At 53.8% G+C, this 27,810-nt stretch overlaps 2 protein-coding genes across 2 annotated transcripts; one reads left to right on the top strand and one right to left on the bottom strand.

The window, feature by feature from the left end:
- Window positions 1-1,700: 1,700 nt before the first annotated feature.
- On the bottom strand, window positions 1,701-5,951 carry CHCHD5 (coiled-coil-helix-coiled-coil-helix domain containing 5). Its single transcript, XM_082073999.1, has 4 exons — window positions 5,853-5,951; window positions 5,628-5,768; window positions 5,391-5,542; window positions 1,701-3,718 (listed from the first exon to the last, which is right to left on the bottom strand). Coding segments are annotated over exons 1-3 (294 nt in total). The 5' UTR covers window positions 5,855-5,951; the 3' UTR covers window positions 1,701-3,718; window position 5,391.
- A 105-nt stretch (window positions 5,952-6,056) lies between these two features.
- Window positions 6,057-27,808, top strand: ATP13A1 (ATPase 13A1). Its single transcript, XM_082073985.1, has 26 exons — window positions 6,057-6,383; window positions 8,072-8,161; window positions 9,445-9,635; window positions 9,943-10,015; window positions 10,149-10,304; window positions 10,416-10,485; window positions 11,076-11,182; window positions 11,765-11,894; window positions 12,160-12,215; window positions 12,857-12,983; window positions 13,213-13,350; window positions 13,492-13,612; window positions 14,283-14,440; window positions 16,247-16,422; window positions 16,537-16,647; window positions 17,101-17,226; window positions 18,137-18,245; window positions 19,500-19,699; window positions 20,455-20,551; window positions 21,815-21,996; window positions 22,250-22,364; window positions 22,560-22,756; window positions 24,201-24,343; window positions 25,167-25,278; window positions 25,453-25,596; window positions 27,461-27,808. Exons 1-26 carry the CDS (start codon window positions 6,066-6,068, stop codon window positions 27,569-27,571), a joined length of 3,558 nt encoding a protein of 1,185 aa, XP_081930111.1. The 5' UTR covers window positions 6,057-6,065; the 3' UTR covers window positions 27,572-27,808.
- Window positions 27,809-27,810: the final 2 nt, after the last annotated feature.

A 27,810-nucleotide genomic window follows, 5' to 3' on the forward strand; every position in this document is an offset into this window, starting at 1 on the left:
TTTAGAGCCTCTTGCACTAGAGCCGCTCTCAGTTTAGATTAAATTTTAAGAGAATGTTACAGTGAACTATGTGCAAATTGATGTTGCTCCCAACTACCAGAGCCGCCTTCACCCCTCTTTCTTCTTTGTGATCTAGTGCTGTGATGTGCCGATGGTTCTTTTTTTTGCATGTACGTTTGAAAATAAAAGGCAAAGCAGAAAAGAAAGCGAGGCGGGAAGCTGCGGGTTGCATGCACGAGCGCTCGGCCGGCTTCTGGCCTTTCCCAGGACCGGTTGATCCTGGAGCAAAGGAGAACTGGTGCTGTTTGTTCCGTCACAGGCGGCAAACCCAACAGCCGGAGCCACAGGGGGTTGCAGAAGGAACTACAACCCCAAATAATAAATATGATGGGGAGCTGCGCTAGACCCGGAGCTGCTGAGGCGGAGTCTGATGCGACACAAACTCAAGAGCCGGGGGTGAAATTCACACCCCACAACCAAGGAAAAATCATCTCCGCTTGTTAAATTGCAGCTCATTTCCAATTTTAAGGCCAGATTCTGCCTCAAAGGAGCAGGAAGGTGGACGCCGAGCGCCACCGCTGCCGCAGCCCGAACTTTGCCACGCGAGTCCCACCGAACACCGGAGCTGCTTTTAGCACCCGGAGCCGGTTATCGGAGCTCGGTGACCGCGGGGGAAGCTGCTCCCAACGGGAATTCAGCCTCACGGCCGCCGTGGAGCTCAGGGAACGTGAATATTGGAGAGGAAAGAGCAGGAAGAGCTGGAGCACCGCAGCGGAGCGAGGGACAGAACCACAGAACCAACACCCGCTCGTTTGGGCTTCTCTGCAGAGTCAGGAGACAGAACAATCGCTCCCCTCGAGCAGGACACGATCTGGGAACGCTGTTTCTCTTCAAACAGGAGAATAAAGGTGAATTAGAACCCCGGCGAGGTGACGGGGATAAAAACACTCCCTCTGCCCACAGCGTTTCCCCCGTGGCTCAAAAGATCGACTGGATACCAGCCAAGGAAAGCAACCGTGTGCGAGAGGGGAACGCGGGTCCGCCAGCAGCACTAAATCTCTCCCCGCGGCTGCGGACACCAAAGGAACACGCTGATTTATGGTTCCTTTAAGCGAGAGAAGCAGAGTGTAAAACGAGAATATTTTCTGGATGAAAAATTAAAGAGGTGTTTGTGTTAGTTCCTCGTCCGAGCAGCGACAGGGTGGCATTTGCCTTATGGGTCGGAAAGTTCCACTCGAAAGGAGAAGCGACGTCAACGGGACTTAAAGCAACAGGCTGAAAAAAGCCCCGTTGCGCTTCACTTCTCATTCGTTCTAAACGGAGGAAAAACAAAGCAGGGAATTAACTGACCTAACGATCCTTGGTTTTCTCTTAGTTAAGGACCCCAGAACTCCTTGCATGTGTTAATTAATTGTCCCTCGTTCCCCGCCAGCCCGGGTGTTATTGATGAGTAACCAGAGACACAGAACACGGTACAATTGGCTTCCAGGGCCACACGGATGAACGGTGGGTGAGTTAAAACACCTGACATCCAGTTTGCTTAACGGCAAAATGCACATTGGACCCCAAACCAGAGCGGAGAAGAGTTAAAAGTGGAGAACACAGAGCTGGGAGATGGAAACCAAGCAGAGAAGCTTCATGCACTTGCTTCCATGAGTATAAGAAATGAAGAGAACGCTTCTCAGGTTCCTAATTTGTTTAATTACCCGGTTTACACCTTGTGAAAGACGCTGGAGCAGCCGACGCTCCTTTTAGCTTTAATTGCTGACCTCGTTTCCAGCAACAGGCCGACGGCTGGATGCGGGAATCACGGTTTTCCCAATGGATCAGGAGTGAAAGATGCACGTTCTTTATTCGTATTTTCTCAGCGCTTCCCGATCGCAGATGGAAACGGGCTGGAGCAGCTTCTTCCCCCCTCTCTGCAGCACCAAGTGATGAAAACCCAGGAGAATTCGGCTCACGGGTGACACCAGCAGCTCGGCGGTTAATAACGTGTTAAAGCAAGAAGTAATAGAGCGGCTCAGGCTCCGGAGGAGGCAGAACTGGGCTTAGGAGGGGGCCCAGCGCACCTTCAACATAATGAAAAATGGCTTTGCTGCTGCCAGGCTGACATTTCAATACAATGTCAACAACACGGAAAGCACCTTCGCTCTCTACATCCTTATTAGAGCCATTCGCAGCACGGGTGTTCGTGACTAACGGGGTGCTGCTGCCAAAAGTCCCCCTAAAAACCCATTTCTCCTCCTTTTCCGGTAGCGCTCGCCCTCTCCCTACATTCATTTTCACCTTTTTCCTCCCAAATTTCTGCCTTTGCATTTCAAACGCACATTATCTGATAAAAGGAGTTTTCTGCAAGTGTGTATCGATGTTTTTAGACCCAACCCCGGCGCTTTCCTTATGTTTCCATCATTGTTGAGATGGCGAAAGCGCCGCTGTTGTAGATCTGGAAGAGATCGACTCCAATCTGTTGTCCGTCCCCCCGGAGGAGTTAAAACTCTGCCCGACTGCAAAATGCCAAGCGGCGTTTGCCAACCGCTGGACTTAGGCCTGGCTCAAAGTCAGGACTAACGCACCCCAGGGAGGGGGTTTGAAGCAACGGGAACCGGGTCAAGCCGAGTTTCCCTGTGTGCACCTCACGCTCTCTTAGAGCTCCGAGAAACGCTCTGCTGGTGCTTCTGGAAACTGGGGGGGTTTGGTTCCCCGAATTCTTCTGGAAAACCAAATTCCGACTGCGGACAGAGGCAAAGCTGCTCCTGGAAAGCTGCACTGCTCCAATTAAGCCGCGGCGGCTCGTTTCTCCTCCCCCAAACCCATCCCGAGCGCCCCAAAGGCCTTTGCGAGGTTTAAACCTTTTGCTGGGGGACGATTCTCAGCCCCGCGTCACCAACATTCAATAACCCACGGGGATTTCCAGACACAAACCACCGCCTCACAACCCAAATCTCTCCCTCCCCAGATCTCAATCCACTCCTTAGACCCGCTGGTGTTTTCTTGCATTGTTTTAATTCTGTTTTCCAGCAGTTCCAGCCCACAAACCACCTCTCCTTAGAGCCGGGCTTTGTTAGGACAAGGGGGGTGCCCCCTCCGCTTCGGAAAGTCTCCGTCGCAATGTGGATGGAGCGGTCGCTGCTCCGGGATCCGCGGGTTTCCTGCCGTCTCCAAGACTCCCTCTGCTGTTCTAAAGCAGCACAAGAGCCGGAGCCACAACCCCGCGCGGCCCCCCCAAAAACCAGGACCTGCGTGGGATGGTTTCAAGCGGGAGATTAAGTCAAAGAAACCTTAGTCCAGCTCAGGGAGCAGCTTCTGTCACCAGTGGGAAAAGCCACGAGTGGTTTCAGATCTTGAAAAGCGCGTGGGGGTGTTTGTTTTTTAATATTGTGCTTAATTACCGAAGGAAGCGCCAACGAACAGAGCGCGAAAATAGACGTAAGGGCTGGTTTTAGCTTTTGGTTCTTATTCAAGGCATCTGCTGCTGATCCTTGTGTGTCGCTTCGAGATGGTTGTGTTGTTTATTTACTCCTAAGGTTTTTAGAGGCAACCGGGCAGACAAACCCCAGCGTTGAGGGCACGTGGATGGTGACGGGTCAGGAACGGCCGCTCGGAGTCCAGAAAACCACGACAACCACAACTTCATGTCCCAGAGGGGAAAAGCCAACGTGGCCAAGCGCTGGGAGCACAGGAAGGTTGTTCATTCACTCCTGAGGACGAACTTGAACTCCTGTGAATCAAACAACACAAATAAAAGCATCAGGCAGGTCCGTGCGGACGCAGCGCACGCGGTATGAGGGACATTTAACCCACGCGGCCATTTCTATACGTTCGGTAACACGCTATTTATTTTAATATCGCTCCATAGATGCTCACAAGATCTTCAGCACAGCCGCGAGCTGACCCACGCCAGCAAAACCAATCCATTTAATTCCTCTACTAACTAATTAACAGGTTTGGATGAAGATCGTTATTTGACCTCCCCAAGGTACATTCACCCCAGAGCCTTTCGCCACAGATTTAATGCGACACCGAGAACAAAAACACATTTAAGGAACCACGCTGTTGCGTTCACAACCACAACGGCCCCATGCGCATCATGTACCGCCCCGAAAACCCAACGAATTACGCTCTAAGCCCAGATCAACTGCCTGGCTGCGCCCTCTGGTTTTCTAAGACAGGATGGAGAGGCGGGTGGGAGATAAATAGGGGTCTCTGTGTATTTTAGGCTGGACTGTTCCACTCCAGCGGATTAAACACGCAGCTCCCCAGCAGACACAGTTGTCAGGGTTCAGATCACAGCCTTTCGGTGCTTAAAAGGGGCTGATAATAAAGATGGGGATGGGCTTGTTGTGACAGGACAAGGGGTGATGGTTTCACAGGATGTCAGGGGTTGAAGGGACCTCAGAGCTCATCCAGTGCAACCCCCCGGAGCGGGAACACCCGGCTGAGGGGACACAGGAACGTGGCCCTGGCCTGGAACTGAGGGGCCACAGCTGGACACACTATTCCAGATGTGACACACTATTCCAGATGTGACTATTCCAGGTGTGGCCTCCCCAGGGCAGAGCAGAGGGGCAGGAGAACCTCTCTGACCTACTGACCCCCCCTTCTAACCCCCCCAGGTCCCATTGGCTTCCTGGCCACAAGGGCCCAGTGCTGGCTCAGCCACAGCACCCGCTGTTCCCAGCTGGTCTCCCATCCAAGCGCTGACCGGGCCCGACCCTGCTTAGCTTCCCACATCAGACGGGATGGGGCGTTCTCAGGGTGCTATGGCCATATATATTATATATATGCGTATATATATATATAACACTCCCCAAGTATATCCTGATAGTATCTGAACTAAACCCTTTTTTCAAGGGCAGAGCAGAGGGGCAGGAGAACCTCTCTGACCTACCGACCACCCCCCTTCTAATCCAGCCCAGGTACCATTGGTCTCCCATCCAAGCACTGACCGGGCCCGACCCTGCTTAGCTTCCCAGATCAGACGAGATGGGGCGTTCTCAGTGTGGTACAGCTGTATATATTATATATATGTATATATATATGTTGCCCAATTATATCTTGATAGTATCTGAACTAAACCCTTTTTTCAAGGGCAGAGTAGAGGGCTCCATCCTCCTGACACTCCCCCTTTCCATATTGATCACCATGAATGTCACCCCGCAGTCTCCTCTTCTCCAGCTCCGCAGCCCCAGCTCTTTATTCCTTTATTCCCTTTTTTACGCTGAGGGTGGTGAGATCCTGGCCCAGGTTGCCCAGAGAGGTGGAGACACCCCAGGTTGGACGGGGCTCTGACAACCCCAGCTGGTGACAACGGTGGGGACTGCGCTGGATGAGCTTCAAAAGGCCCTTCAACCCCAATTATTCTATAAAAACAACGTGCAGCCATCACCCACCTCATGCCGAGCCCGTCACCCGCTCGGCGCAGAGCAGGAAGGCGTCGACGTGGTCGCTGCAGTTGGTGACAGCGGCTTCGTTCTCCTTCAGACACCGCTCGAAGGCGGCGAACGGCCCCGCGCAGTCCCGCCGGATCCGCTGCACGATGGGGCTGCGGGAGAACCGCGGACCCTCAGCTCCGGCCCCACCGCCCCGCGGCCCCGTTATCCCCGTTATCCCCGTCCCCCCGCACTCACTGCGCGGCGGCGCAGCGGGAGATGCGGAGGCGCAGCCCGTGGCAGTCGCGCTGCCACGACGCGGGGCTGGCGGCCACGCACCGCCCGTACTGCTCCATCTCGTCGCGGCAGTAACGCGCCGTGATCTCCAGGGCCGCCTGCCTGCGGGGACACAGCACCGTTAACGGGGCAGCACGGCCCAACCGGACCGGACCCGGACCGACCCTCCCACTGCCCGCAACTCACATGCCGCCGGTAAAACGCCGCCGCGCTATGCGCCGTTTCCGCCGTACGGCTGTGCGCGGTTTCCGCCGTACGGCTGTGCGCGATTTCCGCCGTACGGCTGTGCGCATGAGCAGCCTCCGCGATGCAGAGCTCTGATTGGCCGCTGCTCAGGCGCCCCCCTGCCCCCCCTCCCCGCCGGAAGCGGAAGTGGGCCGGTTGCGTCTTTCTCGGAAGATGGCGGCGGCCGCGCCGGGTGCGGTGGACGAGCTGGTCTCGTCGGTCACTCTGTACCGGCGGCGGCCGCGGCTCCTCCACGGCACCGTGTTGCCGTTCGTGTTGGGGCTGTACCCGGCGTGGCTGTGGCTGTGGGGCCCGCGCGTGTGGGCGGCGTGGGGAGAAGCGGCGGAGGAGGAAGGGGCGGGAGCGGGCCCGCGGCCCGCGCTCCCCGAGGCCGCGCTGCTGGCGCTCGCCGCCATCGCCGTCGTTCACCTGCTCACGGCGCTCTCGGGGCTCTGGTCGGTCCACGCTCACTGCGCCCTCACCTGCGTGCGGGTGAGTCGTGGGGCTGCGGGACCGGCCGCACCGAGCGGTGCCTCCGCTGCCCCCGGGCTCTTTGGGGGTGGGGGCGCTCGGGCTTCACGGGGAGGGTGTTTCTCGTGGCGTGGAAGGTGCCGTGAGGGCCGATAAGACACCAGCGTGATGGGGGTTCAGCCTGGGGAACAGGAGCTGAGGGGAGACCTCACTATCCACAACTACCTGAGGGGGGGATGGGGCGTGTTGGGCTCTTCTCCCAGGTTACAGGATGAGAGGAAACGCCTCAGGTTGCACCAGGTGAGGTTTAGGCTGGATATTAGGCAAAAATCCTGCATGGAAAGGGCTCTTCTCCCAAGTTACAGGACGAGAGGAAACGCCTCAGGTTGCACCAGGTGAGGTTTAGGCTGGATATTAGGCAAAAATCCTGCATGGAAAGGGCTGTGGGGTGGTGGTGGAGTCGCCATCCCTGGAGGGGTTTCAAAAGCGTTTAGAGGTTCTCAGGGACGCGGTTTAGTGCTGGAGTTGGGTTATGGTTGGACTATGATCCCAAAGGAAACGCCTCAGGTTGCATCAGGTGAGGTTTAGGTTGGATATTAGGCAAAAATCCTGCATGGAAAGGGCTCTTCTCCCAAGTACAGGACGAGAGGAAGCACCAGGTTGCGCCAGGTGAGGTTTAGGTTGGATATTAGGCAAAAATCCTGCATGGAAAGGGCTCTTCTCCCAAGTTACAGGACGAGAGGAAACACCTCAGGTTGTGCCAGGTGAGGTTTAGGTTGGATATTAGGCAAAAATCCTGCATGGAAAGGGCTGTGGGGTGGTGGTGGAGTCGCCATCCCTGGAGGGGTTTCAAAGGTGTTTAGAGGTTCTCAGGGACGCGGTTTAGTGCTGGAGTTGGGTTATGGTTGGACTATGATCCCAAAGGAAACGCCTCAGGTTGTGCCAGGGAAGGTTTAGGTTGGATATTAGGCAAAAATCCTTCATGGAAAGGGCTGTGGGGTGGTGGTGGAGTCGCCATCCCTGGAGGGGTTTCAAAAGCGTTTAGAGGTTCTCAGGGATGTGGTTTAGTGCTGGAGTTGGGTTATGGTTGGACTATGATCCCGAAGGGCTGTTCCAACTGAAACGGTTCTATGAAACGCTTTGCGCAGCGACGCTTCACCCTCGGGCAGCTGAACAAAAACCTTTAGGAAAAGCTTCTTCCCCCAGGGGTGCTGGGGACCAGGCGCCCCAGGGAGGGGTCGCAGCCCCAACCTGACAGGGTTCAAGACGCGTTTGCCCAACGCCCTGGGACACATGGTGCGAATTCCGGGGCTGTCGCAGGGACCAGAGTTGGACTCGATGATCCTCGCGGGTCTCTCCACCTCAGGACGTTCCGTGATGATTCTCTGGGGAGAGCTGAGTGTTCAGGGCAGGACCTGGCGTCGATCGTTCCATCTTTTGACACTGGACCAGCCGGTTGCTGTTGTAACCGTATCTCACTGAGGCTCTGTCTTAACAGCAAGTGAAGCACCGAATCCGTTTCCTGTGGTTGTACCGTACAATTTTGGGGGTGGATTGTGCTAATTGGAACGTTTTTTACGCCAACAACAGCAAAAGCATCCGACTGCGCAGAGCTGTTTTCTCCACGTCTCTCGTTGCGACACGACACGGATTCCTCGCGATTCGTTAAACGAGTCCGTTTAATGAAGAGTCTCTCATTTGCGTTGCAGGAGCCTTGCGCTAAGAAAGCCACGCTGGCCAAAGTGGTGCCCACCCCCAACAACGGGTCGGCGGAGCTGGTGCCGCTGCACAGGGACCAGGTGAGGACGCGGCTGTCGCGGGAACTGACCCTCGTCCCTTCAATAATTAGGGAAAAATCAGCCAAAAGCGGGGATGTTCAGGGTCGCGCGGTGTTTCCTGGTGCCTGTACCCCGAGCAGAATCCTACAATAAAGATTGAAGGGGGTTGAGGTTTCTTCCTGACTTGAGTGAGGCATTGACACAGTGTCCACAGCATCCTCACAGCTCAGCTGAGTCTGGGTGAGCGGGATGAGGTGACTGCGAACTGGGGAAGGGAAGGAGCCAGAGAGTCGTGGGCAATGGGGCAGAGGCCAGTTGGGGCCTGGATCCAGCGCAGTGCCCCAGGGGTCTATATTATTCAATATATCCATCAATGATTTGGATGAGGGAATAGAGTGGCTGTCACCCAGTTTGCTGGTGACACCAAGCAGTGGGGACACTGGGAGCTGTGCTGCCATCAGAGACCTGGACAGGCTGGAGAGGAGAAATTCAATGAAACAGAACAAGTGTAGAGTGTTGATCTCGGCAGGAACAAGCCCACGGTCCAGTGTGAGTTGGGGAATGAGCTGTTGGAGAGCAGCGTAGGGGAAAGGGAGCTGGGGGTGCTGGGGACAGCAGGGTGACCATGAGCCAGCACTGGGCCCTTGTGGCCAGGAAGCCAATGGGACCTGGGGGGGATTAGAAGTGGGGGGTCAGTAGGTCAGAGAGGTTCTCCTGCCCCTCTGCTCTGCCCTTGAGAAAAGGGTTTAGTTCAGATACTGTCAGGATATACTTGGGGAACATATATATATAATATATATAGCCATAGCACCCTGAGAACGCCCCATCCCGTCTGATGTGGGAAGCTAAGCAGGGTCGGGCCCGGTCAGTGCTTGGATGGGAGACCAGCTGGGACCAGCGGGTGCTGTGGCTGAGCCAGCACTGGGCCCTTGTGGCCAGGAAGCCAATGGGACCTGGGGGGGTTAGAAGGGGGGGGTCAGTAGGTCAGAGAGGTTCTCCTGCCCCTCTGCTCTGCCCTGGGGAGGCCACACCTGGAATAGTGTGTCACATCTGGAATAGTGTGTCACATCTGGAATAGTGTGTCACACCTGGAATGGTGTGTCCAGTTGTGGCCCCTCAGTTCCAGGCCAGGGCCACGTTCCTGTGTCCCCTCAGCCGGGTGTTCCTGCTCCGGGGGTTGCACTGGATGAGCTTTGAGGTCCCTTCAACCCCTGACACTGTGTGACTCTGTGATCCTTTTTTCCCCTTTTGAAGCCTTTGGGGTGTGCTCACCTTGTTTGGTTGCTTTTCCCCGCTCTCCGCAGGGTGAGGACGGGCGGGAGGCTCTTTCCTTTGAGTTTCAGAAGATCAAATACTCGTATGAGACCGACGGCAAGAAACAGTTTCTTCCTGTGGCTTTTCCCGTGGAGCATCCGCTGTGTTATTACCAGAACGCCCGCGGGTACCAGGAGGACAAAGAAATCCGAGCGGCGGAGAAGAAATATGGCACAAACAAGTAAGTTTTCCAGAAAACGTGTGTTGGGAAAAACAGCGTTGAACCACAATCCCACTCCCGTTTCTTTTACATTTCAATTATTCCCAGCACTTCAAACTCCTTTAAGGACAGAGAATTGTGTTGGACTGAGAGGTTTCCTCTGGGACGGGCTGTAAATGGGAATTAATTGCATATAATAAATTAACTGAACCAAAGGAATTGAAAATAGGGGGATTGTGGGTGTTCTGGTCCAACTGCTGAGGTTTTGGGTTGGGATTTGCTGTGAATCTGCAAAGTGTCGGTTGATAAGGGTTCGATCTTTTCCCAGGGCTGAGATGGTGGTGCCGGAGTTCTTGGAACTGTTCAAAGAAAGAGCGACAGCTCCGTTCTTCGTCTTTCAGGTAAAATAACCCACCGAAAAGAGATGTAATTACTTCTCCCTGCTACAAAATGACTGCAAATAAACCCCGGCACCAAAAGGCCTTTGTTTTCTGGGGGCCGTCGGAGTAATTTGGGCGTCGCGTTCCCCGCCAGGTGTTCTGCGTGGGGCTGTGGTGCCTGGATGAGTATTGGTACTACAGCGTTTTCACCCTCTCCATGCTGGTGGCCTTTGAAGCTTCTCTGGTCCAGCAGCAAATGAGGAACATGTCGGAGATCCGAAAAATGGGCAACAAGCCGTATATGATCCAGGTAATCAGACCCGCAGGGGATTGTGTGTGTAGTTTCCGACTTGTTGTTCCCTTTTCCCACCTTTTCCCTCCGATCCTGATTCCTAAAGTGGTTTTATTTCATTTCCTACAGGTTTACAGAAACCGCAAGTGGCGCCCGATTTCCAGTGATGAGATTATTCCCGGCGACATCGTTTCCATCGGTAACGGTTTGCTCGATGGTTGTTTAAAAACCAGGTTCTTTGCGGCGCGTTCGGTTACGCGGTGAATTGAATTAGGTGCAAAATCCCGACGCGCGTTCGGTTGTGTGGTGAATTGAATTAGGTGCAAAATCCCGACGGTCTTGGTCGGGCGCTTTGTGGACTTTGATTTGTAGGTGTCACAGTTCAAGGGTCCAAGAGATTAATCCGTGGGCTGGATCTCTTGGACCTGCTGCCTGTCTTAAAGGCAAATACCAAGACTAAATCGCTCTCAGGTTCTTCAGAGCGTGAAGGTGAAGAGTTCCCTTCCTGCTGACAGTATTTTCCTGGAAGGGGATGGGCGGATCTGTCTCTTAACCCTTTTAAAGCGCTTTCACCCCCAATTGTGGTGCCTGAACGACAATAAGAACAAAGCGATTTGATTTTATACTTTCCTGGCCTCAACAGAGACCAAATAACATTCAAACCTTTTCATTTCTCAGCGACGCTGGGGCAGGTTTGAAGCTTTAGGGATCTCCCGTCCCTCACCTAAACGGCGGGAGAGCTCTGCGGCGCCGCATCCAAACGCTTCTCGCTTTTAATCTGAACCGCAGGCCGGTCCCCCCATGAAAACCTGGTGCCGTGCGACGTGCTGCTGCTGCGCGGGAGGTGCATCGTGGACGAGGCCATGCTGACGGGCGAGTCCGTGCCGCAGATGAAGGTCTGTGCGACACCCTCTGTGCCCTCCCCTTGTTGCAACCGCCCAAGGAGGAATATTCGAGCCTATTCGAGCCTATTCGAGCCGCTGCGGCGTTTCCGAGGGCGAACGAATCTCTTGGTGCGAGCGCCGGCCTGAGCGACCCGCTCTGTTTGTTACCGGCTCCCTATCAGTGATTAATGAGAAACAGCAATGGCTGGTTTGGCTGGCGCTGAATCCAGCCCGTGGGTCTGAACTCGGGCTCTGCCATCGCCCTCCCACGCATTCCCCGCTCTGGATTCCTTCGGCTGGGTAGAGGTGGGAGGAGGAACAAGTGCAGAGCGCTTCAAAGCCCCGAATCCTCCTTTTTGTGGCTTAAGTAGCGCTGGCAGAGCCCCTCTCGCCAAATTCAGCGTGGTGAGCGTGAACTAGTCCCCCAAAAGCGGCATTTCCACGGATGCCAGGCCCTAAACCCTGGAGCCGAACGGTCTGGTATGATCCAGATTCAGCTCAGGTCGCTTCGGCTGAAGCCGAGAGCGTCACGTGGGATTAAACCAGAATATAATCCTTTAAATTGTGATTCTGAGCCCAAGCGTTGTCCCGCAGGAGCCCGTGGAGGATCTGAACCCCGAGCACGTCCTGGACATGCAGACGGACTCCCGGTTACACATCATCTTCGGGGGAACCAAAGTGGTGCAGCACATCCCTCCCCAGAAAGCCAGCACCGGCTTGAAACGTACGTCCCTGCCCCAATTCCCTCGGGGACGGCGCGGCGTGCGCTCACAGATTTATTCCAACACCTCAACGCGACTTTTGGAGGGTGTTACTGAGTCATTTCCCTGTCACTAACAATGATTATTTGACTACCGTGATGTTCTACAATATTAAAGTTGACTCCTTCCCCTTGCAAGCGAGAGGAGGGTGCAGCTTGGAGCGCGTGTTCCCCATGACAAGCCTATAAAAGATTTGCATTAGATTGATGATCTTAATTCCCGTTGCAGCCGTGGATAACGGGTGCGTGGCGTACGCTCTGCGAACCGGCTTCAACACATCCCAGGTGAGCTGTGAACGCGCCTTCTCGCCTCGGCGATGCGGGTTGTGTCTCTAGCGCTCGAATCCTTAACGTCCAGCAATGGGAAATATAAATCAGGGCATTAAATTGCAAGAGGAATAAATAAAGGTGGTGAAATAAACAGTTGGATACAAGGGGCTGTTTGTGAGCGGCTACAGCTCCTGGTTATCCCTGTTTCTGTGATTAGAATTGTCAGGAAAAGGGATTTGAGTGTGTGTGTAGAGATTGGAGATGTGAACCTGAGCTTTTCCAATTGAAAATGAAAGGCTGCTTTAAAGAAATCATCAGCTTATTGGAAATGTGAACCTGAGCTTTTCCAATTGAAAATTAAAGGCTGCTTTAAAGAAATCATCAGCTTATTGGAGATGTGAACCTGAGCTTTTCCAATTGAAAATTAAAGGCTGCTTTAACGAAATCACCAACTTAAGTGACGCAGCACGAGTTTGAGCATTTTTAAACGGATTAATTATCGGTGGCTATTAAGAGAATCACAGAAATGGGCATAATTCTCAGGCTCTGGCACCAAAACACCACAATGTGCTTTTAAACTTGGGTTCCACCGTTACATTCGCCGACCCGCCGCGTGCCGCAGCGCGCGCTTCTCGCACTGAGGACCTTTTCCGCAGGGGAAGCTGCTCCGGACCATCCTCTTTGGGGTGAAGAGAGTGACGGCCAATAACTTAGAGACCTTCATTTTCATCCTGTTCCTGCTGGTCTTCGCCGTGGCCGCTGCCGCCTACGTCTGGATCGAAGGTGACGTTTCTTCTTGCCCCTTTCCGCGTCTCTACGTGGGGTTTGTACCAAAGCTTTTAGGGCGGTCGATGTGATTTCTGGCAGTTAAGGGTGTGTGGGTTGGGCTGTATAAGCAGTACAGCGTTCTGGTTGCTTTTCTTGCCCTTCCGAGGTAGACGAGCTTCTCGTTGTAGTTCTGGGGGGCACACGGATTGCAAACGGGGGTACAGGTCTCCGTCTCGTTCCATAGGCACCAAGGATCCCAGCAGGAACCGCTACAAGCTCTTCCTGGAGTGCACGTTGATCCTGACGTCGGTCGTTCCCCCTGAGCTTCCCATTGAGCTCTCGCTGGCCGTCAACACCTCCCTCATCGCTTTGGCCAAGCTTTGTAAGTACCGAGCCTAAACGCACGAAGATAGGACCGACTTGTCGCGTCGGGGAGGGAATGAGGGTGAAACCACAGCTGCTGAGCATCCCGTCGTGGCTTTTTTGGAGCTGATCTCTCCGAATCTCCTCTCCTCTCTCCCAGACGTGTACTGCACGGAGCCCTTCCGCATCCCCTTTGCCGGCAAAGTGCAAGTTTGCTGTTTTGACAAAACGGGCACGTTAACCAGCGACCACCTGGTAGTGAGAGGAGTAGCCGGGCTCAGGTAGGTCCTGCGTGGCTTTTGCTACCTGATTCTTAGAATCATCACATCGTTTTGGTTGGAAAAGCCCCTCGAGATCACGGAGTCCCCCCATAACCCACCCCCAGCGCTAAAATGTCCCCAAGAAGCTCCTGTTCACCCTTCATTGATGGCGACTCCAGCACTGCCCTGGGCAGCCTGTTCCAACACCCCACAGCACTTTGGGGGAGAAATCACCCCCAATTTCCACCCTCACCCTCCCCTCGTGCAACTTGAGGCCGTTTCCTCTCCTCCTGTCGCTTTATTTCCCTTGTTCTGGGCTGTGGGCGCTGTCGCCGAGACCTTCGTGGCTCCTCCGTGCGGTAACATCCTGCGTCCTCATTCCATGCCCGTAACAACTCAACGTCGCAGCAGAGACGTCCGAGTCCTTTGCTTCTAAAGCTACTTCAGTGCATTAATTCAAGCCCTTGTTTCTGGTTTTCTGCTCCAACCCAGTTTGCTTTGGATGATGGGCAAAAATGAGGGGGTTTGGCGCCGTTTGCCGTTGAGCCAGCGCCAGCTTTCCTCCGCCTTTCATCTCCCCATGGGAAGCTCCGCTGTTTACAGCAGGAATTTGGCCGAGATAACGGGAACGGGCTCCGGTAACGCAAACGGGCTCTATTTATTGACGCTGTTGAAACTTTGAACGCCGCAGGGATGGGAAGGAGGTGACGCCGGTGTCCGACATCCCCGTGGAAACGCACCGAGCCATCGCCACGTGCCACTCGCTGGTGCAGCTGGACGACGGGACGCTGGTGGGAGATCCCCTGGAGAAGGCCATGCTGATGGCCGTGGATTGGACCCTAACCAAAGGTAAAACCCCTTCCCGCCTCCGCTCCCCGCGCCCCGTTCGCGCCGCGATGGGTTTTTGGGGAGGCGACGACGGTAACGCTGCTTTTGGCAGTTCCGAGCGGGGCGTTTTGTAGCTTGTGGAGGTTCAAGGAGTGAATTGCAGCTGGTGCGATGCTGAAATCCCCACCCTGGTGACACTAAGCTGGGAGGAGTGGCTGACACGCCAGAAGGCTGTGCTGCCATCAGAGACCTGGACAGGCTGGAGAGCTGGGTGGGGAATAACCTGATGAAATTTAACAAGGGAAAGTGTAGAGTGTTGATCTGGGCAGGAACAACCCCAGGGTCCAGTATAGGTTGGGAAATTACATATTAGAGAGCAGCGTAGGGGAAAGGGAGCTGGGGGTCCTGGGGACAGCAGGGTGACCATGAGCCAGCACTGGGCCCTTGTGGCCAGGAAGCCAATGGGACCTGGGGGGGTTAGAAGGGGGTGGTCGGTAGGTCAGAGAGGTTCTCCTGCCCCTCTGCTCTGCCCTTTAGTTCAGATACTATCAGGATATACTTGGGGAACATATATATACATATATATAGATGTAATATATATAGCCATAGCACTCTGAGAACACCCATCCCGTCTGATGTGGGAAGCTAAGCAGGGTCGGGCCCGGTCAGTGCTTGGATGGGAGACCAGCTGGGAACAGCGGGTGCTGTGGCTGAGCCAGCACTGGGCCCTTGTGGCCAGGAAGCCAATGGGACCTGGGGGGGTTAGAAGGGGGGGGTCAGTAGGTCAGAGAGGTTCTCCTGCCCCTCTGCTCTGCCCTGGGGAGGCCACACCTGGAATAGTGTGTCACATCTGGAATAGTGTGTCACATCTGGAATGGTGTGTCACATCTGGAATAGTGTGTCCAGTTGTGGCCCCTCAGTTCCAGCAGGACAGGGAACTGCTGGAGAGGGTCCAGCGCAGGGCAACGAAGATGCTGGAGGGAGTGGGGCATCTCCCTTCTGAAGAAAGGCTGAGGGAGCTGGGGCTCTTTGGTTTGGAGAAGAGGAGACTGAGGGGTGACCTTATTAATGCTTATAAATAGATAAAGGGTGAGTGCCATGGGGATGGAGCCAGGCTCTTCTGGGTGGCAAACAATGATAGGACAAGGGGTAATGGGATCAAGCTGGAACACAAGAGGTTCCACTGAAATTTGAGAAGAAACTTGTTCCTGGTGAGGGTGGCAGAGCCTGAACAGGCTGCCCAGGGGGTGTGGAGTCTCCTTCTCTGCAGACATTCCAACCCCTGGACATGTTCCTGTGCGACCTCACCTGGGTGTTCCTGCTCCATGGGGGGTTGCGCTGGATGAGCTTTGAGGTCCCTTCCAATCCCAAACATACTGTGAAAACACAACAATGTGGGGTTTAGCGTCTCTCTGGAGGCTTTTTGCTCTGAGCTCTTGTATTTCACGTTCCCGGGGAGCTAGAGGAGAAATCTGCCACAGATACAACGTGCACATCCCGCTGAACCCCGTGTCGTTGTGGGTTTTGCGTCTGGATTTTTACCCGTGATAATAATACACGCTATAAATGCACCGTCCACCCGCCACGGAGCTGTTTGTAGTGACGCACACAGGCGTCCCCGTCACTTATATCCCCGAATCGTGCGCATGAGTCTTTCCAGCTCTGTTCTTGTGTCTAAAAGAGGAAATTCGTGTGGTCTCGGTGACCTGTGGGCACCTCTGGGACCCAAAATTCATACGGTCTCGGTGACCTGTGGGACCCAAAGGGAGGGATGTTGCTTTTGATACCGAGAGACCTTTCAGGATTTCCTGATCTGTTTGTTTCCAGATGAGAAAGTTTTCCCCAGAAGTATTAAAACTCAGGGACTGAAAATTCACCAGCGCTTTCATTTTGCCAGTGCCCTGAAAAGAATGTCTGTGCTGGCGTCGTACGAGAAGGTCGGCTCCACTGAGCTCTGTTACATTGCAGCTGTGAAAGGGGCCCCGGAGACGCTGCACAAGATGGTGAGAGCATCTCCCTGCGAGGGGAAGGGGCTTTTTAACGAGAAACGCTGAAATATCATACAAAACCACCTCTGGAATTGTATTAACGTGATGCTTTCCGTGCGTCTTTCCCAGTTATCTCAGTGCCCGAGCAACTATCACGCCGTCCACACGGAAATCTCACACGAGGGGGCGAGAGTGTTGGCCCTGGGCTACAAAGAGCTGGGACACCTCACTCACCAACAGGTATTTCCGTCTCGTTCAGCCTTCAAATCCAACTCCTGCTAAAGGAAATGGGGATTTCTGTGAGCGGCGAAGAGGGGGTGGGACTCTTGGGGGATGCGGTTGCCCAAAGCTGCTCTAACCGCGTTGGTTTTCACCATCTGGATCTTCTCGGTGTCGCTTTGCGCTCCCAGCTTTGAATTCCTGCGTGTTAGCAATCAAAACCTCTTCTTTGGTTGTAAAGCAGCGTCGATTCTTCCCTTGTAACAGCTGAAATTGTGGCTGCGAACTCGGTTTTATGCGGCGATGGGCACGTGGAGCTGTTTTCTATGGGGCTTTTCAGAGCGGCTGCGGATGCTCTGGGGTCGCTTTGCGCGTTTCTGGCGTTTCTGGCGACGTTTTAATTGCAACCGAGCGCCCGTTGGGCGAGAAAATAGAGCGGCAGGTAACGCTTTGTTCACCGATTTGCTTCGGCAGGTGAGAGAGATGAAGCGCGAAGCTCTGGAGTGCGACCTGAGGTTCGTGGGGTTCATGGTGGTGTCCTGCCCGCTCAAAGCCGACTCCAAATCCGTCATCAAGGAGATCCAGAACGCGTCGCACCGTGTAAGCGGTGCTTTGGGCTGCGGGCTTTGGGGCTCAAAGCCAAGACTTCCCCGTGGTGAACGGGATTGTGCGATATGACGTTGGTGCTTTGGGATTTGCTTTGGCCTGGGGGAAAAGCCTTTTGCAGGCTCGCAGGGAACCCGCAGCACCCACGCTATACAAATTCCCTCTTATTACATAGTTTTTTCCCTCCAGCTCATGTTTTACCCCCATTATACCCCATTTTCCCCCCTCATTACACCCCATTTTCCCCGCAGCTCATGTTTTTACCCTCTTATTACATAGTTCTTTCCCTCCAGCTCATGTTTTACCCCCATTACACCCCATTTTCCCTCCAGCTCATGTTTTACCCTTATTACACCCCTTTGTCCCTGCAGATCAAGTTTTTACCCTCATTACACCCCGTTTTTACCCCCATTACACCCCATTTCCCCTACAGCTCATGTTTTTATCCCCATTACCACCCCATTTTCCCTCCAACTCATGTTTTTACCCTCATTACACCCCTTTTCCCTGTAGCTCATGTTTTTACCCTCATTACACCCCATTTTCCCCGTAGATCAAGTTTTTACCCCCATTACACCCCATTTTCCCTCCAGCTCATGTTTTACCCCCATTACACCTACACCCCCTTTTCCCTCCAGCTCATGTTTTACCCCCATTACACCCTCTTTTCCCTCCAGCTCATGTTTTACCCCCATTACACCCCATTTTCCCTCCAGCTCATGTTTTACCCTCACTACACCCCATTTCCCCCGCAGCTCATGTTTTTACCCTCTTATTACATACTTTTTTCCCTCCAGCTCATGTTTTACCCTCATATTCTCTTTCCATCGCAAAGAGAACTCGCCGTGAAATGCCGCTCGCCCCCCCTAAACTGATTATTTAACCCCTCTGGCTTTCCCCCCAGGTAGTGATGATAACGGGGGACAACCCGCTCACCGCCTGCCACGTGGCGCGGGAGCTGCATTTCCTGCAGAGGGAGCACACGCTGGTGCTGCAGCCTCCTGGGAGCGCAGGTAACCCGTCCCATAGCCCAAACAGCTCCGCGTTTCGGGCTTCAACAGCCAAAACGATCCGTGATGGAGGAAACGACTCGCGTTCCGCAATCCTTCTGTCCTCCTCGCTCTGTTTTGCGGCTTGGGGCGCCGTGCTCCAACATGGAGCCGTCTGAGCACCGAATAACAGCTCCTTGCTGCTCCGGTTCTGACGGAGCCGAGAGGCAGAGAAGCCACGTAAAGGCCGTTTTGAGTCGGGATGCGGACGTGTCGCCGTCCCAAGAAACGAAGGGTCTTGTTTTAGCCTCATTTCACCCCATTTTCCCTGCAGCTCGTGTTTTTACCCTCTTATTACATAGTTTTCTCCCTCCAGCTCATGTTTTACCCTCATTACACCCCGTTTTCCCTGCATCTCATGTTTTTACCCTCTTATTATGTAGTTTTTTCCCTGTAGCTCATGTTTTACCCTCATTACACCCCGTTATCCCTCCAGCTCACATTTAACCCCCATTACACCCCGTTATCCCTCCAGCTCACATTTAACCCCCATTACACCCCATTTTCCCTCCAGCTCACATTTAACCCCCATTACACCCGTTTTCCCTCCAGCTCATGTTTTAACCCTCTTATTACACCCCATTTTCCCCACAGATCAAGTTTTTACCCCCATTACACCCCATTTTCCCTGCATCTCATGTTTTTACCCTCTTATTATGTAGTTTTTTCCCTGTAGCTCATGTTTTACCCTCATTAGACCCCGTTTTCCCCTCAGCTCACGTTTAACCCCCATTACACCCCGTTTTCCCCGCAGCTCATGTTTTTACCCTCTTATTACGTAGTTTTTTCCCCGCAGCTCATGTTTTTACCCTCTTATTACATAGTTTTTTCCCTCCAGCTCATGTTTTACCCTCATTACACCCCGTTTTCCCCTCAGCTCACGTTTAACCCCCATTACACCCGTTTTCCCTCCAGCTCATGTTTTAACCCCCATTACCCCCCATTTTCCCCACAGATCAAGTTTTTACCCCCATTACACCCCATTTTCCCTCCAGCTCATGTTTTAACCCTCTTATTACACCCCATTTTCCCCACAGATCAAGTTTTTACCCCCATTACACCCCATTCTCCCTCCAGCTCAAGTTTTACCCCCATTACACCCCGTTTCCCCTCAGCTCAAGTTTGCCCCGTGGGGCCGCAAACGCCGCGATTCGGCGTCTTTTGGGCGCGTTTCTCGCCGCCGGGCGGGCTGTGCGGAGCTCTGGGTTCCCTCCGCAGGCTCGGGCTGGCAATGGCGCTCGGTGGACGGCGCCGTGGCGCTGCCGGCGCTGCCGCCGTCCCTGCGGGAGCTGACGCGGCGCTACGACCTGTGCGTGACCGGCGAGGGGCTGGCGCACCTGCAGGCTCTGGACAAGCAGCGGCTGCTGCAGCTCATCCCGCACGTGCAGGTGTTCGCGCGGGTGGTGCCGAAGCAGAAGGTGAGAGATTGCGGATGGATAACAAGTGTAGAGTCTTGTATCAAGGCGAAAAAACCCAAAATTGGTTCCCTTGGGGCTGCCATTTTGATCCCTGAGGTGATTCTGGCGCCATTTTGCTCCCTGAGGTGATTCTGGCGCCATTTTGCTCCCTGAGGTGATTCTGGCGCCATTTTGCTCCCTGAGGTGATTATGGTGCCATTTTGATCCCTGAGGTGATTTTTGGCGCCACTTTGATCCCTGAGGTGATTCTGGCGCCACTTTGATCCCTGAGGTGATTCTGGCGCCATTTTGATCCCTGAGGTGATTCTGGTGCCATTTTGATCCTTGAGGTGATTCTGGCGCCGTTTTGATCCCTGAGCTGATTCTGGCACCGTTTTGGGCCCTGAGGTGATTTTTGGCGCCATTTTGGGACACTTGGGGGTCACTCACTTGTTCTCCTGCCCCTCTGCTCTGCCCTGGTGAGGCCACACCTGGAATAGTGTGTCACACCTGGAATAGTGTGTCACATCTGGAATAGTGTGTCACATCTGGAATAGTGTGTCCAGCTGTGGCCCCTCAGTTCCAGGACAGGGCCACGTTCCTGTGTCACCTCAGCCGGGTGTTCCCGCTCGGGGGGTTGCACTGGATGAGCTCTGAGGTCCCTTCAACCCCCGACATCCCATGTTTCCATGAATCCAACGACTCCTTCAGACCCGAAGCGCTTGGCCGAGCGTGTCGCGCAGCCGGCGCCTCAGAACCACACGTTTCCATTGCAGGAGTTCGTCATCACGGCTCTGAAGAGCCTGGGCTACGTGACGCTCATGTGCGGCGACGGCACCAACGACGTGGGGGCTCTGAAACACGCCGACGTGGGTGCGTCCGGACCCTGCGCCCCCCGGTTCGGCTGCTGCTCTCACACAAACCCCTCGTTCCTCTGCTGTTCGGAGGGTTGCCATCGATTCCTCCTCATTTTCCCCCCTCTAAGCTTTACTTCAGCAAACAGAACGTGTCTCGAGTCCCTGCCCGCCCGACTCTGGGTAGAAATAGCGGCTGGGACTCCTGCTTGGTGAAAATGCTCTGCCAGCCAAGGGTCTACACCCCGTTTTCCCTGTGACTCATGTTTTTACCCTCTTATTATGTAGTTCTTTCCCTCCAGCTCATGTTTTACCCTCATTACACCCCGTTATCCCTCCAGCTCATGTTTTACCCCCATTACACCCCATTTTCCCTCCAGCTCATGTTTTTACACTCTTATTACACCCCTTTTCCCTGTAGCTCATGTTTTACCCCCATTACACCCCCTTTTCCCTACAGCTCATGTTTTAGCCTCATTTCACCCCATTTTCCCTGCAGCTCACGTTTTTACCCTCTTATTACATAGTTTTTTCCCTACAGCTCACGTTTTACCCTCATTACACCCCATTTTCCCTCCAGCTCATGTTTTAACCCTCATTACACCCCCTTTTCCCTCCAGCTCATGTTTTAACCCTCATTACACCCCATTTTCCCTCCAGCTCACGTTTTAACCCTCATTACACCCCATTTTCCCTCCAGCTCACGTTTTAACCCCCATTACACCCCATTTTCCCTCCAGCTCACATTTTAACCCCCATTACACTCCGTTTCCCCTCAGCTCATGTTTTTACTCCCATTACACCCCATTTTCCCTCCAGCTCACGTTTGAACCCCCATTACACCCCGTTTTCCCCTCAGCTCACATTTGAACCCCCATTACACCCCATTTTCCCTCCAGCTCACGTTTTAACCCTCATTACACCCCGTTTCCCCTCAGCTCATGTTTTTACCCCCATTACACCCCGTTTTCCCTCCAGCTCATGTTTTAACCCTCTTATTACACCCCATTTTCCCTCCAGCTCACGTTTTAACCCCCATTACACCCCGTTTTCCCCTCAGCTCCCGTTTGAAGCCCCCATTACACCCCGTTTTCCCCTCAGCTGCCGTTTGAACCCCCATTACACCCCGTTTTCCCCTCAGCTCACATTTGAACCCCCATTACACCCCGTTTTCCCCTCAGCTCACATTTGAACCCCCATTACACCCCGTTTTCCCCTCAGCTGCCGTTTGAACCCCCATTACACCCGTTTCCCCTCAGCTCCCGTTCCTCTGCCCTCCCAGGGGTGGCCCTGCTGGCAAACGCCCCCGAGCGGCTCCCGGAGCGGCGGAAACGGCCCCGGGACGGCGCCAGCGACGCCAGATCCGCGGCGCCGACCGCGGCGAGCGGCGCCGTCAAACCCACGTCCCGCGGCGCCAAGCACCGGCTCCTGTCCCAACGCGAGGAGCACTTGGCCATCCAGAGGGTTGGTAACCGCGTATTTCACTTCTCCTTTCTCTTCATTCCTCCTCCGGTTTACCGGGGAGCTGGAAATAACGGGATGCGCTGGGAAAAGACCGGATTTGCGCGGCCGGAAAGGAGCAAAACGGGCTTTTCCAGCCAATCCTCCAATTCATGGAGGGATCTCAGGGTGGAGTGGGGTGCGGGAGAGGATGGTGCGAGATCCCGATGGATCCCAGGTGCTGTAACCACGTTGATGTCGCCCTTATTCCCCGCAGGAGCGCATCAGCCAGGTGCTGAGGGATCTGGAGGAGGAGCGCGTGCCGGTGGTGAAACTCGGTGACGCCAGCATCGCCGCCCCCTTCACCTCCAAGCTCTCGTCCATTCAGTGCAGTAAGTTTGCGCCATGCACCGAACAGCCCATCCGCGCCTTCCCCGCGTCTAGATTCCAAAAGATAACCCAAAACAGAGCGGGGAAACCCCCGCAAAGCCGCGGCGTCGCCTGTTGGGTTTGGAAGCAGCCCTGCGGATGTTTCTTAGATAGGAACGAAGCCCCAAAACGCGTTTATGTTCCCTCTCGCTCCTCAGTCTGCCACGTCATCAAGCAAGGGCGCTGCACGCTGGTGACGACGCTGCAGATGTTCAAGATCCTGGCGCTCAACGCGCTGATCCTGGCCTACAGCCAGAGCGTCCTCTACCTGGAGGGCGTCAAGTTCAGCGACTTCCAGGCCACGCTGCAGGGGCTGCTCCTGGCCGGCTGCTTCCTCTTCATCTCCCGCTCCAAGGTGAGCGCAGACACAGAATCACAGAGTGTCAGGGGTTGAAGGGACCTCAGAGCTCATCCAGTGCAACCCCCGGAGCAGGAACACCCAGCTGAGGGGACACAGGAACGTGGCCCTGTCCTGGAACTGAGGGGCCACAGCTGGACACACTGTTCCAGATGTGACACACTGTTCCAGATGTGACACACTGTTCCAGATGTGACACACTGTTCCAGATGTGACACACTGTTCCAGATGTGGCCTCCCCAGGGCAGAGCAGAGGGGCAGGAGAACCTCTCTGACCTACCGACCCCCCCCTTCTAACCCCCCCAGGTCCCATTGGCTTCCTGGCCACAAGGGCCCAGTGCTGGCTCAGCCCACAGCACCCGCTGTTCCCAGCTGGTCTCCCATCCAAGCACTGACCGGGCCCGACCCTGCTTAGCTTCCCACATCAGACGGGATGGGGCGTTCTCAGCGTGCTATGGCTATATAGATATATATATGTATATATATATGTTCCCCATGTATTTCCTGATAGTATCTGAACTAAAGGTCAGAGTAGAGGGCCAGGAAAACCTCTCTGACCTACTGAGCACGCCCTTCTAATCTATCCCTGGTCCCATTGGTCTCCCATCCAAGCGCTGACCGGGCCCGACCCTGCTTAGCTTCCCACATCAGACGAGATGGGGCGTTCTCAGGGTGCTATGGCTGTATATATTATATATATGTGTATATATATTTTCCCCAAGTATATCCTGATGGTATCTGAACTAAACCCTTTCTCAAGGGCAGAGCAGAGGCAGGAGAAACTCTCTGACCTACCGACCCCCCCCTTCTAATCCCCCCCAGGTCCCATTGGCTTCCTGGCCACAAGGGCCCAGTGCTGGCTCATGGTCACCCTGCTGTCCCCAGGACCCCCAGCTCCCTTTCCCCTACACTGCTCTCCAATAGGCAGCATCGCCCAAGAATCCCTCTCTTTATAAAAACTAATTGATTTTAATAAGTGAACGCTCCGCAGCGCTGGCGAGGGGGTTTAGTTTGGGTTTTGTTTTGGGGCTCTCTTGGGGGTTTAGTTTGAATTTGCGTTTGGTTTTTGTTTCGGGGTTTTCTTGGGGGTTTAGTTTGGGTTTAGCTTTGGTTTCACGGTTCTCTTGGGTGTTTAGTTTGGATTTGGTTTTTGTTTCGGGGTTTTCTTGGGGGTTTAGTTTGGATTTGGGTTTGGTTTCAGGGTTTTCTTGGGGGTTTAGTTTGGATTTGGGTTTGAACAAAGGAGCATCTCATGATTTCAGGCTCATTCCCAAACCTTTGCTCAGGTCTGTGAAGAGCAGGTGGGATCAACAGTTTAATTGGGGGGCTTAACGAAGCTTTGCGGGGGGGTCTCACATCCACCCAAAGCAAATCTCACCCCAGCGTTTCCCGCGTAACACAAATTCGAGTCGAGCTGCTCGAACCCGCTTTCCTTTCGCAGCCCTTGAAGACGCTTTCCAAGGAGCGGCCGCTGCCCAACATCTTCAACCTGTACACGGTGCTGACGGTGCTGCTGCAGTTCCTGGTGCATTTCCTCAGCCTGGTGTTCCTGTACCGCGGCGCTCAGGCGCGCAGCGGCGCCAGGTCAGCGGCAAACGCCCAAAAACCCGTCGGAACGCGTCTCCTTTCTGCTTTGGGAAAAAGAAGCAATGACGAGCGGTGGCTGCAGCGCCTGCGGCTCCGCTCGGAGCTCCCCAGCGCGTGCTGGGGAGTGAACTGGGTTTTGCCCAACAAACTGGGTTTAAACAAGACTTAAAGAAACTGTGGTCGGCGCCAGGGAAGCTCCGTGTTCCGGGGCTTCTAGGCCTTGTCCCCCCCATTTTGGCCTTGTCCCCCCCATTTTGGCCTTGTCCCCCCCATTTTGGCCTTGTCCCCCCCATTTTGGCCTTGTCCCCCCCCATTTTGGCCTTGTCCCCCCCATCTCCCCTTGTCTTGTCCCCCCCATTTTGGCCTTGTCCCCCCATCTCCCCTTGTCTTGTCCCCCCCTATTTGGCCTTGTCCCCCCCTATTTGGCCTTGTCCCCCCCATTTTGGCCTTGTCCCCCCCATTTTGGCCTTGTCCCCCCCTTGTCTTGTCCCCCCATCTCCCCTTGTCTTGTCCCCCCATCTCTTCTTGTCCCCCCCATTTTGGCCTTGTCCCCCCATCTCTTCTTGTCCCCCCCATCTCCTCTCGCTTTGTCCCCCCCGTTTTGGCCTTGTCCCTCCATCTCTCCTCGCCTTGTCCCCCCAGTCTCCTCCTTGCCCCCCCATCTCCCCTTGTCCCGTCTCCCCATTTCAGCCTTGTCTTGTCCCCCCATCTCTCCTTGTCCCCCCATGTTGGCCTTGTCCCGTCCCCCCGTCTCGGCCTTGTCCCCCGATCTTGGCCTTGTCCCCCCATCTCCCCCTGATCTCTCCCCATTCTCCCGCAGGCAGGAGGAGTTTGTGGACCTGTACAAGGAGTTTGAGCCCAGCTTAGTCAACAGCACCGTCTACATCATGTCCATGGCCATGCAAATGGCCACCTTCGCCATCAACTACAAGGCAAGTCGCGCTTAAACCCCTTAAACCCCCGTCTCCAGCAGCACCGCGGAAGCGCTTTTTGCAATTAAGCTGCAATAACATGAAACAAATTGTTTCATGCGGGGGTAACGCTCTCATTTGGGAGGAGCCGAGCGTCCTGAAGTGCGTGACGAGGGTCTCTCGGTGCCGTTTCAGGGCCACCCGTTCATGGAGAGCCTGCGGGAGAACAAACCGCTGCTCTGGAGCATCGTCCTGTCCGGACTCGCCATCGTGGGGCTGCTCAGCGGCTCCTCCCCGGAGTTCAACGCGCAGTTCGGCCTGGTGGAAATCCCCGCCGAGGTGAGCGCGACCTCTGCCGCAATATTTGGCCATTTGGGTGATAGGAAGAGCTTTGAGCTCCAGTTCAGGCTAAAAACACCCTCGAGATTCCTTACATTGGGCTTTTTTGCCTCTAAAATACATTTGGTTGCAAGGAGAACTTGAGTGGAATTGGAGACGTTGATGTCAAAGAACATCAAGTGGTGGGTTCTTAGTGTTTCAACTCCATCAATGTTGGGAGCAACAGACTTGAAATTTCTTACGTTTTGGGCTCTTTTTGCCTCTAAAATACATTTGGTTGCCAGGAGAACACAAGAACTGAGCAGAATTAAAGGTGTTGATGTCAAAGAACACCCAAACAAAATAGGTGGTGAGTTCTTAATGTTTAAACTCAATAGACATTGGGGGTGACAGACTCGATTCCTTAAACTTTGGGCTTTTTACCATCAAATACATTTGGTTTCAAGGAGAATTTGGGTGGAATTAGAGACATTGATGTCAAAGAACATCAAGTGGTGGGTTCTTAGTGTTTAAACTCGACTGACACCATGAGTGAGATGCCTCAAGATGTGGGCTTTTTACCATCAAATAGATTTGGTTACAAGGAGGATTTGGGTGGGATTAGAGACATTGATGTCAAAGAACATCAAGTGGTGGGTTCTTAGTGTTTAAACCCGAGTGACACCAGGAGCGTTAGACTTGAGATTCCTTAAGCTTTGGGCATTTACCATCAAATACATTTGGTTACAAGGAGGATTTGGGTGGAATTGGAGCCGTTGATGTCGAAGAACATCAAGTGGTGGGTTCTTAGTGTTTAAACCCGAGTGACACCAGGAGCGTTAGACTTGAGATTCCTTAAGCTTTGGGCTTTTTTACCTCTAAATTACATTTGGTTACAAGCAGAACATAAGAACTGAGTGGGATTAAAGGTGGTGATGTCAAAGAACACCCAAACAAAATGGGTGGTGAGTTCTTAATGTTTAAACTTGAGTGACACCAGGAGCGAGATTCCTTAAGCTTTGGGCTTTTTACCATCAAATACATTTGGTTACAAGGAGGATTTGGGTGGAACTGGAGACATTGATGTCAAAGAACATCAAGTGGTGGGTTCTTAGTGTTTAAACTCGAGTGACACCATGAGGGAGACGCCTTAAGCTTTGGGCTTTTTACCATCAAATAGATTTGGTTACAAGGAGAATTTGGGTGGGATTAGAGACGTTGATGTCGAAGAACATCAAGTGGTGGGTTCTTAGTGTTTAAACCCGAGTGACACCAGGAGCGTTAGACTTGAGATTCCTTAAGCTTTGGGCCTTTTACCATCAAACACATTTGGTTACAAGGAGAATTTGGGTGGAATTGGAGCCGTTGATGTCAAAGAACATCAAGTGGTGGGTTCTTAGTGTTTAAACTCGATTGACACCATGAGGGAGACGCCTTAAGATTTGGGCTTTTTACCATCAAATACATTTGTTTTCAAGGAGAATTTGGGTGGAATTAGAGCCGTTGATGTCAAAGAACATCAAGTGGTGGGTTCTTAGTGTTGAAACTCAATCAACACCGTGAGCGAGATGCCTTAAGCTTTGGGCTTTTTACCATCAAATACATTTGGTTACAAGGAGGATTTGGGTGGGATTAGAGACGTTGATGTCGAAGAACATCAAGTGGTGGGTCCTTAGTGTTTAAACTCGATTGACACCATGAGCGAGATGCCTCAAGATTTGGGCTTTTTACCATCAAACACGTTTGGTTACAAGGAGGATTTAGGTGGAACTGGAGACATTGATGTCAAAGAACATCAAGTGGTGGGTTCTTAGTGTTTCAACTTGGCCAGGTCACCAAGCCGGGGAGGAGAAGGGGATGAATGGGTCGTGTTTTGTGTCCCCAGTTCAAGGTGGTGATCACCGAGGTGCTCCTGGCCGACTTCTTCCTGGCTTTGCTGGTCGACCGGCTCCTCCAGCTCCTGCTGGGCAGCGCCAAACTCCAAGTGCCTTCGTGAGCCGGATCCACGTCACCGCCACACCAGGGGCCGCGTTTCGCCGCCCCCGTCGTTCTGACAACAACCCACGGAACCACCTGTGCAAACAACCCCTTGTAAACCCTCCCGGGACGCCGTACGGGGGGGTTTTGTACCAACCGTCCGAAACGTTTCAAGGAAACGCGCAGAATTTGGTAACTAAAGGGAGAATCGCTGTGTTTTGAAAGGTGTTCGCAACGTCCTTTGCGGGGGGGGGAGAG

Source organism: Streptopelia decaocto (genome assembly GCF_964273445.1).
Source record: "Streptopelia decaocto genome assembly, chromosome: 29".
In the NCBI taxonomy this organism is placed as follows: Eukaryota; Metazoa; Chordata; class Aves; order Columbiformes; family Columbidae; genus Streptopelia; species Streptopelia decaocto.

What these genes read in the sequence shown, in the direction of transcription:
- CHCHD5 (XM_082073999.1), bottom strand. An exon ending in TCCCGCTGCGCCGCCGCGCA is followed by an intron (nt 5,543 to 5,627) that starts GTGAGTGCGGGG and finishes GTTCTCCCGCAG; the next exon opens with CCCCATCGTGCAGCGGATCC.
- ATP13A1 (XM_082073985.1), top strand. Translation starts at nt 6,066, where the DNA reads ATGGCGGCGGCCGCGCCGGGTGCGGTGGACGAGCTGGTCTCGTCGGTC. An exon ending in TGCCGCTGCACAGGGACCAG is followed by an intron (nt 8,162 to 9,444) that starts GTGAGGACGCGG and finishes CGCTCTCCGCAG; the next exon opens with GGTGAGGACGGGCGGGAGGC. An exon ending in GGATTGGACCCTAACCAAAG is followed by an intron (nt 14,441 to 16,246) that starts GTAAAACCCCTT and finishes GTTTGTTTCCAG; the next exon opens with ATGAGAAAGTTTTCCCCAGA.